The sequence below is a fragment of the Glycine max genome, chromosome 13 (assembly GCF_000004515.6).
Source record: "Glycine max cultivar Williams 82 chromosome 13, Glycine_max_v4.0, whole genome shotgun sequence".
NCBI classification, from domain to species: domain Eukaryota; kingdom Viridiplantae; phylum Streptophyta; class Magnoliopsida; order Fabales; family Fabaceae; genus Glycine; species Glycine max.
In genome coordinates, this window is record NC_038249.2 from 33,515,618 (window position 1) to 33,532,263 (window position 16,646).

Sequence of the window (16,646 nt, forward strand, 5' to 3'; positions counted from 1 at the left end):
AAATGTAGTCATTTTTTTATAAAAAAGGTTAGTTATTAGTTTGTTAGTTTTTGCATTTAACAAAAGAAAAAAGTCTGTTAATTTTTGTTAAAGAGGGAATTCAAACCCATAATCTATGGTTCCATCTCTTGACTCTTTACCACCAAATCAATTTTTTTTTTTTGTTATAACTTGAATATGTGTTCACGATGAATAACAAAATTTGGTGTCTATAGAAGAACTGCCTACTAACTTGTTAATATTTAGGAGAGGGAACAAGTTTATGGGTGTATTTTGTTGAGGTCTATGTATACGTGGCCTGCCAATATCATTTGGCATTCACCTTATTTACTAAGACGACGACATAATTAGTCAATTTGGTTGCATATTGGATTTCTTGAATCATCCATCTTTTTGAGTAATTTGATCTCACTTTCTCCCCAGTCCCCAGTCACACTAACTAAAATAAAATGTTATGGAAAAAAACATATAAAAAAAGTACCTCTCGAGCCCCATTTTTAAGTAGTAGATAGAAGATTAATAATTCATTAAAATATTTTGTTTAGATTATAGTAATTTCATAATTTATTTAATTTAATTTTTTCTAATAAAATAAAATATTTAATAATAATAACATTTATTATTCTCTTTAATTTTTTACTTAAATTTAGAAATACTCAAACATATGCATGAAAAAATGTTAGGTTATTTTATATACCCCAGTCGATCCCTGAATGAATCTTAAGCATTATTAATGGACAACCGTGACTATAGTTACTTCCCAACAACTCTATAGGTGGATCTATTCAATCACTAAGGACACTTTTTTTTTTAATAATAATAATCATTTTTGTTTTAAGGGGGGAGGGGGGGACTGTACAGGCTTAAATGGTCCAGCAAAGGTTAAGAACTTGTAGGATAGCTAGGGACTGGGACTGTATAGAACTTACCAAAATATAGTTGTCATTTGTAAATTTTAAATCATCTGCTTGCACTACTTATAATAATAATTATTATTATTTTTGTTATAAAAAATAATGATTCTTTTTTGAAACGCCTTCGTTCCTCGATCATTGGTCGATTCTCATGTATATTCAATACATTGTTCTCTTCCAGTGAAATGATGTCTTACGCGTACTTTTTTTTATATAGGAATTGATCATGAAATTTATAACACTTATTGCTTAATCAATTAAGCTGCATTCGCTTAATGTGTGCTACACATACTTCAAAAGAGTAGAAATTAAATTAGAGTCATGTTATATATATAAAAAATATTTTATAATTTATCATTTAACAAAAATATAGTATTAAATAAAAAGTTAACATATATATATTTTTTTTAATGTTCATTATTTTATCTAAAAGATATAAATCAATAAGAAAAATTATAAATATATAAATAAAATTATTTTTTTAAATACAATAAAATAGAATATACACAAACAAAATAAAATATTTTATGATATCATTTGATCACAAATCATATATATATATATATATATAAAATAATAATAATAATAATAAAATTATTAATTTTATTAATAATCACTACATTAAAAATAATATTGGACATAATTTCTAATTAGTTAATTGTATAATTTGTTATAATGATTATACATACCCATTAAATTCTAACAATATTTCATTTAGATTATAGTAATGATCCCTCTCACTTTTAATATATATTTTAATCCCTCCTAAAATAAATATTTTTATCTGATTAAGTAACATTCCATCTTATATAAGATAGTCGTGCCCCATAACAGAAACAGAAAAATATATAACAATAATGAAGGACAAGAAGTATAATACCTTGTCACATTAACATTAATTATTTTAAGTGATACTATGTGACCAATTAAAAATGATATATATATGTATGTATCTCAGTAATGCTAGGTTCCACGTCTTCATCCATGAAATAATAAAAAAGATGCCTAATTTTTCGGAAGATTCTTACAAATTGAAGTCCCGAGTTTACTGTAACGGCGTTTTTTCCCTTTTCGTTTTTTCTTCAATCTTTCTTTTGTTTAATGAATTTGATTTAAATGCACTTTTCTGATTGTTGCATTTTTTTTCTGATTTTAGTTTGTTAATTTTATAATATAATTACTTTAAAAATAACATCTAACATAATTTTTTTATTGATTAATAATATAACTCTAATGATAGAAATCAAACTCACTCTTTTAATCATTTTAAATTTTATGCATTATATTATAAAATTATAATGTTAATATTTTTTCAAATAAAACAAAAATGAATTATAGTCTTGACATTTTTTTATAATTTTTTTAATATTATTTAAAGTTTTATGTATTAAAAATCACAATGCTGCAGTTAGCATTTTTCTGCTCAAAACAATAAATATAAGCAAAATAAAATACTTGAAAAAGAAACTTTCATGTATATATTAGTGTATGCTAAAACATAGTACGGGCTGATAATACTGGTATAATATAATGAGAAATGTCAACTCTGGTGCTCACGAGAGGAGAAAACCAAACTTGTGTTTTTCAATTTCTTATTAATAAGCCATCATATATTTTCCTCCCCTCTTCAAACCCCTTACTTTATTTCTTCCAAAATATTTGACATCATGAGCCGATTCGAATGCTGAGGAGTAAGGAGTAGGTCTTCTTAGTCTTATTGGGACAAAACAACCCAAATCCCTTCAAACGGAGGGAACCTTGGAAAGTTAAAAACCCTTGAATTGGAGAGGAAAATAATGATCAGAATATGTTCCTATGTCAACAGCACATGTTATGAGAGAGACAAGTTTTCCTTGTTTATATACTTTCTACCTTCTGCCATATATTATATCTATACCCACCATCTTCATTTTCAATTACCCAACTTGTGTTAATGTTTCCCTTAGTTGGATCTTTTGCATTGAACTGGGTAACAATTAATGAATATTGACCTGGATCAAATGATATACATTGTGGCTGGGGTCAAATATGGACGTCAGACAATAGACAAACAAGAACAGGCAATGGTTACTTTGTGAATTGTTATGATGGATTGTGTATGTCCTTTCTAAAGTTTTTAAACATTTTTCATTTTTAACAAAAAATCTGCAGGTGTGTATGAAACAGCTAGTAGTGGTATGAAATCTGGGATTGACAAATTAAAGATAGATTAAAAACCATATAGTGTGTTGCAAATTATAAAAAGATCGAGTTGGATGCATCATCAGATGTCAATAAAGTTGATCAAAGTTTCAACTCCCCCTCCCTTTTATAGATTGCTTTTCGAAGTTAATTCAATTGTCAAACAATAATGCTAACGAATCCTACTTTTCTTCCCCATTCTACAAATATTCATTCTATTTAATTACAGCAATAAACTTTTCTGTTAAAAAGTGAAATGATACTATATGGATAAATAATATTCTAATTAATCAATTAGACAGTTTCAAGTTATGTAATGCAATCTTTTGACCAAAGATGCTTGTACTATATATAGGAATGATTTTCTACATTATTGGATGCGTGCAATCGATCCCTATTATAACATCTCCTGTTCTCTCCCCGTGCATGGAAGTCTAAAAGTTGTAGTCAAGATTCTAGTCATAGCTCATGCCCTAATATTAAAAAGTTAAATACAATTTGTCGAATGTGCATATCTATGATATAATATTGCAATCACTTGTAGCTGAAAGTACCTCAAACAATAAGTTTTACACGTCCTTGTTTATGCACATTTGACACCAAAATTGACTATTTTAAAATCCACACATCCCCAAATTACTGCATTATTTAGGTTGTCCAATTGCTAATGCTATGCCAAAAATCAGACGTCATAGTTACACACACATGGGAAGGGGGCCTGTGGAAACATGTGTTACTATTGAAGAAAAATAAAGTAAAATTAAAACAGTGGCCAGTGGTTCATGAAATAGGAGGAAAAAAGTCTTAGTTTAGGTGAGAAAAAAATTGAAAATGTTGATGAAGGATTGGGCCCCACAATAATACTTGCACTTGCACCAATATTGAGGTTAGACTATCTATGATTATGATGGTGAATGTTAGACAAAATATTTCACACCCTAGCTAACAAAGCAAAGTCTCTAACACAGGTCAACAATTAAGATAATCACGAGCCACAGGAGAGAAGGGTGGTAGATTTTAACAACTGTCAAGGAAAAGAGACAGAACCAGAGAGAGAAGAGTGGTAGTTGTCACATGATTTCCAACAGTACAAAAGGGACCAGCCGCATCTGTTTTCATTATGTAGGTTTATTACAATTTAAAGAGAACAAGTAGCCTGTCCGAATTTTGTTATTCTCAATATTTTCTTTTTTTCTTCCTTTGGAAAACCCAATTAGTCTTTCTTTCATCTTCAACTTGTGTGAGTCTTAATTAATTATGCTGTTGAATGAATGATTTACCAAAAAGTCATCCCTAAAACCAGGTATCAATTTTTATCGCATTTCTCCCATCCCTTTCTTTCACACCCTCCACCCATAAAAGAAACATCATACGATCCAACACTAATCCACTTCAATCCGTGTATGACTCATTCCTTAAGTCCATGCTGAGCGATGGAGCCTTCTAGAGATTACTGATTTGAAGATATGTTTGTATATGCAGTTGCACACAACACGTGATCAATAGACTTGGAAGAGAAAGACATCATCATCTTAGATGGTTAGTATTACTGTTTAGGGGAGAAAAATAGGATAAACACCTAAAGATTATGTAGTTTCTATATATGCTTTTGCTATATTTGTTTCTCTATATCTTTTTGAGCAACTAATGAATGATTTCATCTGTAAATTTTTCCTTCTTATGATGAGTTTCTTTCCCATCTCCCTTTTGGGGTTTTCTTAGGATCATGGATGTTCCTTAATTTGTTTTCTCTTCTTACCATACTCTAGTGGTTCCTCCCGGCACTGGAGCTTGTTGAAGATTTCATAATCAATTCACAACTTCTGTCCCAAAGATAATTTTTCATTTGCTTTTTCCTTCTTTTTCATTTTTAACTAATCATGCAAGATGTGTTTTGTGTATCTGAGTGTACTGTACTTTGAATATCTCTGATGTCCTCATCATGTGATCATATATCTCTTGCTGTTATATGCGTGTTGGGCACCTTGTTCTTATCCAGACTGTCCATTTCACATAAGATACTATAAAATTTTAAGTATATATAAGTTGAGAATTAAGAAGTTGCATTGGTTCATGAACATACTATTTTTCAAATTATCTGGATCCTTTTTTCTGTTTGTCAGGAACCTATTGAGTGGAATCTGATGTTAATTAGTAGTTAAATGAAAACCATTTCTGGTAGTTTATTGACTGAAAAAGTGAAATGAGACCTAATTAAACGATCGAATTCGTCACACAAACTTGCACCAATCTACTTCATTGTTTGAATTTCCTCTTTAACTAATTTAATTTGAAACCCCTTTCTACACGTATCTTGAGGCATTCCATATATATCTTCAATTTGTGATTTACAAAAGCTACTTATAAGGTAAAAATTCTTAAAATATTTTTATCTGAACCTGACATTCATTAGAATTTTTTAACCTCTTCACGGTAGAGAAGTTGGTTGCACTCTTTACACTAAAGTCCTGACTTTCGAACTCTTATATTTATATAGTGGTATATATACGATACTTGTGTGTAATGGGGATCTAGTATAATAAATGCCTTTTGCCTTAATTTCTCACTGTTACTTTACCGTCACCTCATAGCATTTCCGTGCAGTTATTTGAAGAGATTTAAAGCATAGTAATTGTTGTTGAGAAATTACAGCCTGTCCTTACACATTCTTGTTCACCTCACTTTAATATTCTGCACATTAAAATACTACTTCCTTGTTTGTTCCAGACCTGAAATTCCAACTTTGCAAACGACAAAAGAAGTCAATTGGTTGGAGGCAAAAACCCGTGCAACAACAAATAAACATGTCAGAAGGGTATGAAATTCATAACAATGAGGAAACTTCATCGGGATGTTCCCAGAAATGCTCTTCATTTGACTTGAATGAAGAATTAGCTTGCAGTACTGAAGATAACACTGATACAAAAGAGTGCTATGAGCTCACAACAACCAATGAGAAAGCAAAGGATGAGGGCACTTCAGCGAATGGAAGTAGCATATCATCAAGAGAAGGAAATGAGAGAAGAGGAACAACGGTAAGACAATATGTTAGATCAAAGATGCCTAGGCTTCGGTGGACTCCTGAGCTTCATCATTCATTTGCGCATGCTGTTGAAAGACTTGGTGGTCAAGAGAGTGAGTGTTTATTAATTAATTTGTATATCTACTAAAGCATTAGTACTCATTTATTTATTTATCAGAAATATTGAGTTGTGCGAGTTGTTATAGGTGAAACCAATCCTTTCCCGTAATAGCTAGTGAAAAAGTTAAAACATTTGATTGAACTATCTGCATTACTTTGTGCAGGAGCTACACCCAAGTTGGTGCTTCAACTGATGAATGTGCGAGGACTCAGCATTGCTCATGTCAAGAGTCACTTGCAGGTAGCTAGCACGAATTGAGGTTTAAGATAAATGCTCTTTAAATTAATTAACTTTTTCCTTAAAGTTCATTTTTGCGCATATAATAATGTGTGTAAACTTATCTACTAATCATTTTGTCCATTCCAAATGATTAAGGGTAAGGGTGTGTTTGAATACACGTTAAAATTCTGCTCAGTGGAGACCAAAATGTCTATACAAATACATTCAAGCTTAATTTATCATATATGACAATTCTTTTGTAAACAGCTTTTAATCTTTTTGGTAAACTTTACAGTTTACGATAAATTTTATTAAGATAAACTAAAAATGTTTGTATGGAAGTTAATTGTGAGTCACTTTTATTATAAGCTTAATTTAGCAAACCAAACTTACTAAATTGAGTGCTCATGATATAAGTTTTCCAGTGACGAATTTAATGAATAAATATTTAGTTCAGTTATTTATTAGCTGAAATATATAATCAATATTCAATTTTCACTTCAGATGTATCGGAGCAAGAAACTTGACGAGGCTGGGCAAGGTACAAGTACTATCCTGAATTCTTATGGTTTGTAATTTGTTTATGAATCAATACACGCAATAATGTTCTAATTTGTTAGTCTTGATTATTAAACTTAAGCTGGACAAGGGATGTTATTTGCGGGGAGGGGTTAATTACGTTTTTTCCAATAACGAATCCTAAATCAAGCAAAGTGATATAGCTAGAGGAAGAATTTAGGGTTAGGGTTTCTTTATCTTAGACAAAATCTCATGAACTTGACAATGCAGTTCACATTTACTGTGCAGTACTAAGTCAAACGTACAGGTCAAACCAGGAAGTAGTTCGTAGACCTCTGATACTCCATCAGTCCATAAGTCCTCAACAACATCTTAAGATGGGAAATGGTGGAATTATTCTAGCAAGTAATTTCAACAAACATAGTCATTTCCCAAGTCTCCTGCAGCCCTCCTTCTCCCTATCACGTTCACTTACAAACGACACCGATTCAAGGTAAATATTGCAAGCATTTGAATAACTTTATTTGCACCATTTATTAATAATAAGTTTGTCTTAAATTACTCCCTCCACCTCAAAATTATTATAATTTTAGATTTTCTATTTTCTTTCATAATTTGTCATTATAAAATTTGAAGGCTTGATATTTGTTTTTTGTCAATTATATCTCCACTTAATATTTATATTCGTTTTTCAATATCTTTTTTCACTTATCATCTTTCTCTTTTGTAGTTTTTGTTGATTTTGTAGTCAAAATATATAACTATATTAGTTAAACATTTGTTCATTTATTTGCAATAACTTTTTAACAACAACAGTTTTAAAATAGAGACAGTATAAATTATCTGAGCAGACAAGGGAAATAGTGTAAAAAGACTCTTTTTTAATGAATGTAATAAGATATTGGTATGAAAAATGTGGTGAGACAACTATAGTTCATGTTCAAATCCTTCCTCTTGTACGTTTTTTTTTTTTTGTTTTTGCTTTCAGGTTCCCATTGATATAAAAAAAATCCTTCGTCTTGTTTTCCACAGATTTACAAAAGGAAAAATACTAATTAAATGCACATTTACTTTTTCTTTCATCTTAGTTTCAAATTAGTTTTCTTTTTAATTATTTATCTCTTATTTTTTTATCACATTATTTATCATGTCTATCTTTTTTCCTTCTTTTATTTTTTCTTTTTACTTCTCCCTTCTTTTCACCCATACATCCCAAAAATAAGGTGTATTGATATCTTTACTCTTTACAAAAAGAAAATTCAACAAATTAAATTATTTTATTGTAACCTTTGTTAAATTTGTAACCACTCTAGGCACCAGCATTGGTACATCAATCATCAAGCTTTTAGAATACCAATAGCTTCAGGCCAAATTCAACCAAAGGATACACGCGGCAGAATTGCCCCCATGAGACCAAGCCAATTGCTTGAAGAGAAAAGGTGGCCTCCGTTAGAAATTTTGAACAATCATCAATCGAAGTTCCAAAAGTTACCTTCCATTGATTCTCCTAAAATTGGGTCACAAGCTATTCAACCAGCTGAATGGAGTAGTTTTATGAACAACACAAGCATCATAGATTATCTATCGAACAACTCCAATGAACCTCGCAACAATTCCAACAGCTTAAAGCTAGAATTTGGTCCTCCATTTCGGATTAAGGTAAATTATTAGGGTGTAACAAAAATAAGACACTTGTATTCATCTACATATATATGTTTGCTCTTTCTTCACCATTCATGCATAATCATTTAATTTGTTATGCAGAAAGACGAGCAACAATTTCTTGATTTGCAACTGGGTTTGAGTCACACATGTACAGTTGGAACCGATGGCAAGATGGATCATTATAGAGAAACCCCAGAAATCAGCACTAAGCTTTCACTTTCTTAGAGTTTCGTAATGTCAATAACGCAGATACTATAGCCTAGCTAATCATAAAAATAGAGAGATGGTATATCGTCCAAACACCAAAAATAGGTACAACAAGGATCAATGTCCCTAGCGATAGGACATGGGCTTTGTTAGATATATATAGTTTTTTTAAAACCTACATAGGATTTGATTGTAAAAGGAAATGTATCCTGATTGAGAGTGAGTTCAATTCCCCATTAGCGATTTTTCGTGTGTAAGTGATTGGTTAAATCAATGCACTAAATATAAATGAAGAGAACAAGGAGTAACTTCAAGGGAAAAAGGATGGAAAATGGAACAAACAGTGAAAATATGGCGGTCTTGCTTTACTACAGATACTCCACTTTTGCATTAATCAACAACTGAAAGTTTATTAATTCATATTCTCTCCAACTGCTTTCTCCCCGTTATATTCATTTACATCTTAATGGTTCAAATAAGTTAACAGAGTAACAATGTTGTGCTTTGTAGAGTACTTTTAATTAGTCATACATTACTTGGTGTTTTTTTTAAGTGTTTATATAACGTGTTTTAACAAGAGAGGAAATGAGAAAGTAATAAGCGTGGATTCATGCTCATGAAATTGTCAATGCCCTTTGAGAAATATTTTCACCAGTACATGTACATGTAATTAATAAAATAAAATTTATCAATACATGCTTTTATTTGAATGATGACACTGATCTCTACATGTTTTTATTTATATTTCACTCCACATTTTTGTATCATTTTGATAGCATTATTATTTTTATTTATCTGTCACTATTGGATAAGGAACTTCTCTGGAGGGTAGCTGGAGGCGGGAGAACAGCATGAGGTTTCTGACAAAATTCCCACGATCTTTATGTGTGTCCCACCCACTATTTCAGAGTCTCAGTCTCAACTCTTAACAAAATTCCCACGAGATGACCCCCTCCAACTTCCTGTTTTGATCTGCATTGACTAGGCTGACGCCTAATCAACTAATACATAAAAATAATACTATTAGAGAGAAAAGGGAAATAATAAATAATGAAGAAATTAATTAATCAAATAGATAGAGGATATAATATAGTAAAATAAAAACAGTACTTACATTTCTTAATCTTTTTCACTATTTGTACAACAAGTTTATACGACCCTTAAAAAGAATGCAGCAGTAGATCGATCACAGACAGTTGTAACACACATCCCCATGTTCTATCTAATATCTATATATGGATTCACATGATGGATTCAATTCTCGTGAGTCATGACCCTTCCTTTTGGTTATTATAATCTCTCAATTCCAACCTCCTCTAACGACCTGTACTAACTACAGGACAGATGTTTCTCTTTAAGGGATATTTGTAGCGCTAAACTCAGAAACATTGGGATGTTTATAGCCCCCAATTCTAATCAAACATCAACGCCTCGTTCTTTTCCGCTTTATTCTTCTATTGTCATTAAGCGATTTGAAACAATTTACAAAATGACTTGCGGAAGGAACTTAAGTTTGAAATTTTGAACAAATGCCTGTTACATATATACATTAGTTTAGTCATAAGTTTGGTATTAGTTTAGTTAGTTACAAATTAGTTATTTCTGTAACCAATTATATAACAAATTAATAGCATTAGTTATATAAAAATCAATGTATCAAAACATATTCAAGATTAATCCAAAGGATCACCTATCATTGTTATTCACACATCAAGCCCAAGAAATATTGACACTAGGAGATGTATCGAAAAAAACACAAGTCTTACATCAACTAAAAATAAAAAATAAAAATAAAGTATATAAATGAGAGACAACTCTCATTCATGAATTAACTTTTTGAATTAAAATAGATCTAAACTCACCTTTTATCCAAACCAAACCAAATTGATTAGATGATAGTACATTAGAATTTAATTGCTATGGACATGATTAAATTGCTATAGTCAAAGTTGGATTATGGTATACCCAAACCCAAAAAACTTTAACAGTCGTTACAATCAAATTAAATCCTATTTGAAATATGATAATAAACGATACTATAATACCGTATATATTTGAGAAAGCGATGGGAAAATTCATACTTTGCTATATGCATGTATCAGTAATGCTATACGGCAAAACGGTTTGACACGAACTCCATTCCAAGGCTAAGTGATATACCAGACATTGGTGAGGACGTGTGGCACAAGTTATCTACCAAAGAGGGATTACTTGAGACAAATTACAATTGAAAGTGATCAAATCCTATTGAACCAAGCCGCATTAGCATTGATTGGAATGAACCAAGTGCCCAAGACGTATGCCAAAACCTTTCTTTCATGGTACCCGGATTTAATATAACCGAATAACCAACATTGGGCTCATATTTTCAAGAGCAAGAATGAGACGATATCAGGGGTAATAAAGGGGAAAAAAGTAATGATGAAATTCAACAGATATAACCCTCAGGTGTTCGTACACAGTTTTGTCAAGTTACTTGTGCTATTCGGCGTTTCGCAGTTTTCAAACCACGCCTAATCGCTTATTTCTGTCATTTCACATGTTATTATTTCCGAATGATGGTATGAACTATGACAGGGTACAACTGAATACCAGGCCAAAATGTAAGGACAAACATTACGATAGAGTGATAGATAAAAGATACTGACTCGTCCATTTCTGCATGATTATGCTCACAAAGTAGCTCTAATCATAAGGTATATTTGGCGGTGGCGACTTGAAGTATGTCAAACGGTTCAAATTTCATTGAATTTGAAAAGCATAATAAATTAAGATATTGAGAAAATCATGAAGGGAACAGCATTAATATAGTTTACAATTACTTAAATATATCAATGATGCAATTGATTACAATTTCTTTGTTCTGTTGCTGTGCCAGGTTTTGTTAACATCATCACATAAGAAATACGAATACCCCAAACAAACGAGAATCTGAAATTTCTCTCAAATCAGAATTAATCTGATGTACATACTTGGACAAAAGCTTCTGTAAGTGTTGAGGAAAGCCAAACTAAAATATTTGAAAAGGATTCTTTTCTATGTGTATAAAAATAAAAAAGGAAACAATCAACAAAGCTTGGATAACAGTAATCACTTATGTCAGTTGACATAAAAATAATGCTTATACCTGAACACCAGGTGAGGCAACCTAAAGGATCATTCCTCTGATTAAGCAGAAAAAAGAGAAGACTAAAGCAACATGATGAAAAGGCACACAGTACTAGCTGATATCCACTTCTGTAGGGCAGGTGAGGAAATCTTGATTCCACTGAAAGCGCCACTAGTCCAGAAGAAGCTTTGCTTTTATAATTTTATTGATCACCAAAAAATGACATTGATTTCTCTCTAAACAATACAGTATCACAAAAATCAACAGGGGTAGGAGCGTGAAGTCAACCGCTAGAAACAAAATCAAAGGAAAAAAACAATAATAAAGACATGATACTTTATAGAAAGTGAAAAAGATATCTGATATTTTGGTCTTCAAGCAGTGTGTTTACATTGATTGCTTTAAGTCCTGTACATGAAATTTACATAAGTTCATTACTTTACCATTTCATATTGGGTTCAATAAGGAACAAAATATAATCTTTCAAAAATTGATGTAAACGGGGTCAAATTTAAAGGTTGATATGATCAATTGATGTAAAAAAAAGTTTGAAGGCTTAATGTTTACTTATGCTATAATACCAAAATTCCATAAGGTGAGGACAACATACCATAAGTATACTAAAAGCTTGGAACATAACGTGATACGGAGTTTCATGTCTAAGATTTAGTGCTGAGATTTGCGTGTGGGTAGTTCCTGCATAGAAAGTTAAATGTGAATTTTCATCTCTGTCACTACCAGAGTTGAGTTACACAAAATTATGGGCAAAAGGAATAACAACTAACAAGGTTACCTGAGAATAGCGAACATGATCATGATGCAAATTCGAAGTTTTCACTATTGTTTCCCACTTGAGATTACCAGATGTATTAGAATCATGCCTTTTAGCTTTGGATTGAGTACCTTGACTTGAGTGCAGGAAAGAATTCTTCACAGAAACTAAAGGCAAGGCACGCCAAAGCCAGGATTCCGAAGGTGATTTTGGCAAAGGTGGGGGAAGAGAAGACACAATAGATTCAGCACTACCTTTTCCTGAATCATTAGCTAACACAATTTGCTGGGTGTTGGTCTTTGAATCTTCAGCAAATGTCCCTTGCACAGATTGCAAGGACACAGGTTTTTGGCTAATATTTTGATCAGTTGTCAATCCTAAATCTTTGTTTTCTTTGGCTGCAAGATTCAAATAACTATACAAACTTGGTGGAATGGAATCCAAAGAACTTAACACATCAGTATCAAACGTGACCTTTTCTTCCACAGCATGTACTTGCTTTATCACTTGAGAAGATCCAAAGGAGGAATTACTTCCTTTCCCCCTGCTTCTGTCTAAGTCTGCAACCACAGTATCTACCCTCTGATTGATATCTAAAGAACTTATATTTGAAGATGATAATTTGGCTGTACTGGCAGTATCTACGTACAATGTCTTTTCAATTGTGAGATTCCCTGAATATGAAGTTCTTTTGGCTCCTTGGGATAGCACATCATGAACATTTCCAAGCACACCACTGTGGAATTTCACCTTGCCAAACATATAATTCTCAGCCTCTTTAGTATCACCAGGCAACTTAGCACCACGAAAGGGAGATTGAGGTTTACTTCGACATGGAGATATACCAGCAGCAGCAGCTCTTGAACGACGAAAGGGAGAGAGTCTACCTGGCAGCAACTCACCAGAGTAGGTAAATCTGTTTGATTCACTGGTCCATTTCTTTTTACCCTCTTGCTTGTCAGGTGATGCAGCCCTAGAGCTTGATTTGCTCTTGTGAATTGCCTCCCAAGCCTGCAGAAAATATTCATGATTGTAATAAGTAAATATGTTGAAAACAATATCACTAGAGAATGCTGATCTACAAAAGGATTGAAGGGTGCAAAGGAGTTTCTTTGTTTTTACCTTCTTTACAGCAGGAACTGGGCTAAAAGATCTAATATGAGAACTTTTGTTAGGTTTCACAACCTCACTGGCTGGAGGCAAGATAGCCTTGTTCTTCATTTTCATTGCAGCAACCGGATTCAGTAAGCACAATGAATTCCTGATATGCAATTGAGGTAACAACCCGCAGCCTTTAGCTGCAATATTAGAAGAGTTATCATACTCATAACCATCAACTTCATCTTCACTTTCTTCCTCTTGATGTTGACCAGTGTATGGTATAATAGCAGTGTTATGCTTATTAGGCAATGGCTTCTTTTCCTCGCGAACCAATTTGCTAACATCTCTAGGTTGTTGCTCTACTAGTACAGATTGCTTTTTTGAAGAATATTGAGGAGGCTGCAAGGTCATAGCCTTTGCAGCAGGCAAAAATCGGCTCATCATAAAGTCTCTAGTCTGTTGATCTGTGGAAAAGGTTCCGAACTTGTTTGCATCCAGATTATCTAGCCCGCTTACACCACTCACACTACAGTTCATGGAGAATGATTCTGTAGGTGACAGATTTTCAAGGGCATCAGAATAAGCATCATTATCATCATCGTCATCAAACTTCACATTAGACCTTCTGCTCTCAACTATTTTCTCTGCTTTTCTCTCTTTGTCAGAGTCTACCTTCACCACACTAACATTGAAAGACTTTGATTTATTTGAGGACTTAAATTTATTTGCAGTCTTACTTTCCTTTTCCAATGTTTGTTTGGTAGCATTGATTGATTTTCCTGGGGGAAGCCTTGGGCTTGGAGTGATTGAATTGGCTTTAGGAGGTTGAGGCTCAGATCCACCATTACCCTTGCGTCTTCCAGGGATATGCTCCCAATTGAAAGGTACTGCAACAGGTTCTGTTACCTGATCTGAGGATGTGTCTGATTTGTAGTATGGAAGAGTGTGGCGTTTCTCTAGAATCTTCTTCTTTGCTTCAGTTAAGGATGGTGGTGTGGCAGAAGAGCGTCTCACAGACATGAGAGGGGCATTAATATTCAATCTCCTTTCAGCCATCTTGTTCCAAAATTGAACAGCTTTGCAGCCCCTCTCAATCACAAGTTCACAGTACAAGACAATATCATACACTAATTTTTAGTAAATGATTAGAAAAAAAGAAAAAAAAAACCTCCTACCAATCATGAAAACCTGAAAAAGAATATGCAAGAACTGATTTATTAACGGCTTAAAATAACAATATAAACTTCAATTCAACAGGACTTAAAAGTGAGAACAGAGAAGCACCACAGACATAACTAATGAAAAGTAAGATTGTAGCCAAGGGAACATGAGAAGGTCTATTCTCTCCTCAATGACCCAAATAATAAACAATAATTATGAGTGGATTAACTAGAGCAAGAACAGTGAGGACTATCCCTCAGCAATAACACTAAGGAAAGAGAAAACAATTAAGTTTAAGTGATAATGAACAAAAGATTAAACCTCTAATGGGTCTGGCCACGGAAGCAAACCAAGAAGGAAAGTGGTTTCAGTAGTAGTGCTCAGTAACTAGTGTAAGCTTTTTTTTTCTTTTTTTTTGTGAACACGGTGATGCAGAATCTAAGAAAATAATGGAAGGAGCAAGGAGTGAAGATGAGTAGCTAGCTAGGTGAGAGAGATCAGAGGGAATGGTAATGGATGGTTGTTAAATGATGCTGTGGGAAGAATGAGTAGGAAGTAAGTAAAAAAACAGACAAGACACAACCTTTAGTATTTCTCGACTTCTATTGTTTTGTTTCTTGTATTTCATTTTCATCAGTTAACGGCGGAGGAGCCGCGATTGACTCGTGAAAGATTAGTGAAAATAATGGATAGATATCGATATTCAACTCAACTCCAAAACGACTTCGTAACACTCACTGCACTTGAACCAACAAACTGACACTGGACTGAGTCAGTTTAAATAAGATCTTACACTCTTATTCAAATCTCATGGATTAAAAAGTACAATTAAAAGGAAATTAATTAATTTCTTACACTCTATAAAAAATTGCTGCATAAATAGTCAAGCCTGACTTTTTTTTTTGTCTAATTTCATATTTACACATTTGTCATACAATAAAATTTTGAGGAGTGAGGAAGCTAACTTTTAAAAGGTTTAAATGAAAAGTGATGGGCCAGGGATGCATCGTGAAGAACAGTTAACTCCATTGAAGTAGGTTGTGGACCGACCATTTTTAAAATAGACAAGTCCTCTTTCCTGTGTCTCACAGTGGCTGAGTGACTGAGTCCACGTTGCAATTAATCATCATATCATTCTCAATCATTTTGTTTTCGGGCAAGCAAATTATCCCAAGACATCTCTCTCTTCCCGAAAAACGAAGGACGGAGAAAAGACAATCAAAACACAAAAGAAATAAAAACCCAAATTGCATAAAATAATCATTTTATCTTATTTGAATTTTAGAACATCTGTACAAGAAAACACTAACTATCAAATACTTTTTTTTTATGAATTTATGCAGCAATTTTTTATAGAAAGGCTGTACAAATTTGAAAGCCAATCAATAAATTGTTCTAATTTTTTAATGTAATGAAATGCTTAAGTAAATTAATGTGTAGAGATGTAAACTCATTTATCAATTATCAGATTTGGGTATATCCACGTGTAATTTATTATATTTTTTATAATTTTAATTTACTTATATATTTTTAAATAAATCATATATAAGTTTTTAATTATATTTTAATTCAAACAATGTATAAATATAATGAATAAAAAATAAATTAAAGTTAAAAAAATAATAATTGAATTATATTTTTAGTTAAATGTATGT

The 16,646-nt window shown here is 32.4% G+C and overlaps 2 protein-coding genes across 10 annotated transcripts; one reads left to right on the forward strand and one right to left on the reverse strand.

The window, feature by feature from the left end:
• Positions 1–4,233: 4,233 nt before the first annotated feature.
• On the forward strand, positions 4,234–9,071 carry LOC102669757 (uncharacterized). Of its 2 annotated transcripts, XM_041008319.1 has the most exons (8): positions 4,234–4,398; positions 4,578–4,634; positions 5,823–6,230; positions 6,402–6,478; positions 6,962–6,998; positions 7,265–7,469; positions 8,290–8,635; positions 8,741–9,071. In XM_041008319.1, the coding sequence occupies exons 3-8, from the start codon at positions 5,900–5,902 to the stop codon at positions 8,864–8,866; spliced, it is 1,122 nt and encodes a 373-aa protein (XP_040864253.1). In that variant the 5' UTR covers positions 4,234–4,398; positions 4,578–4,634; positions 5,823–5,899; the 3' UTR covers positions 8,867–9,071. The 2 variants fall into 2 exon arrangements, with proteins under 2 accessions (XP_040864253.1, XP_014621273.1); XM_014765787.3 differs by having other exon boundaries at positions 4,234–4,634.
• Positions 9,072–9,470: 399 nt separating this feature from the next.
• On the reverse strand, positions 9,471–15,767 carry LOC100782650 (uncharacterized). Of its 8 annotated transcripts, XM_041008316.1 has the most exons (7): positions 15,313–15,766; positions 13,852–15,018; positions 12,751–13,740; positions 12,568–12,653; positions 12,294–12,365; positions 11,976–12,193; positions 9,471–9,849 (listed from the first exon to the last, which is right to left on the reverse strand). In XM_041008316.1, exons 2-4 carry the CDS (start codon positions 14,884–14,886, stop codon positions 12,624–12,626), a joined length of 2,055 nt encoding a protein of 684 aa, XP_040864250.1. In that variant the 5' UTR covers positions 14,887–15,018; positions 15,313–15,766; the 3' UTR covers positions 9,471–9,849; positions 11,976–12,193; positions 12,294–12,365; positions 12,568–12,623. The 8 variants fall into 8 exon arrangements, with proteins under 8 accessions (XP_040864250.1, XP_040864249.1, XP_040864248.1 ...); XM_041008315.1 differs by having other exon boundaries at positions 11,976–12,365; positions 15,575–15,766; XM_041008314.1 differs by lacking the exon at positions 12,294–12,365 and having other exon boundaries at positions 11,976–12,247.
• Between the last annotated feature and the right edge of the window lie 879 nt (positions 15,768–16,646).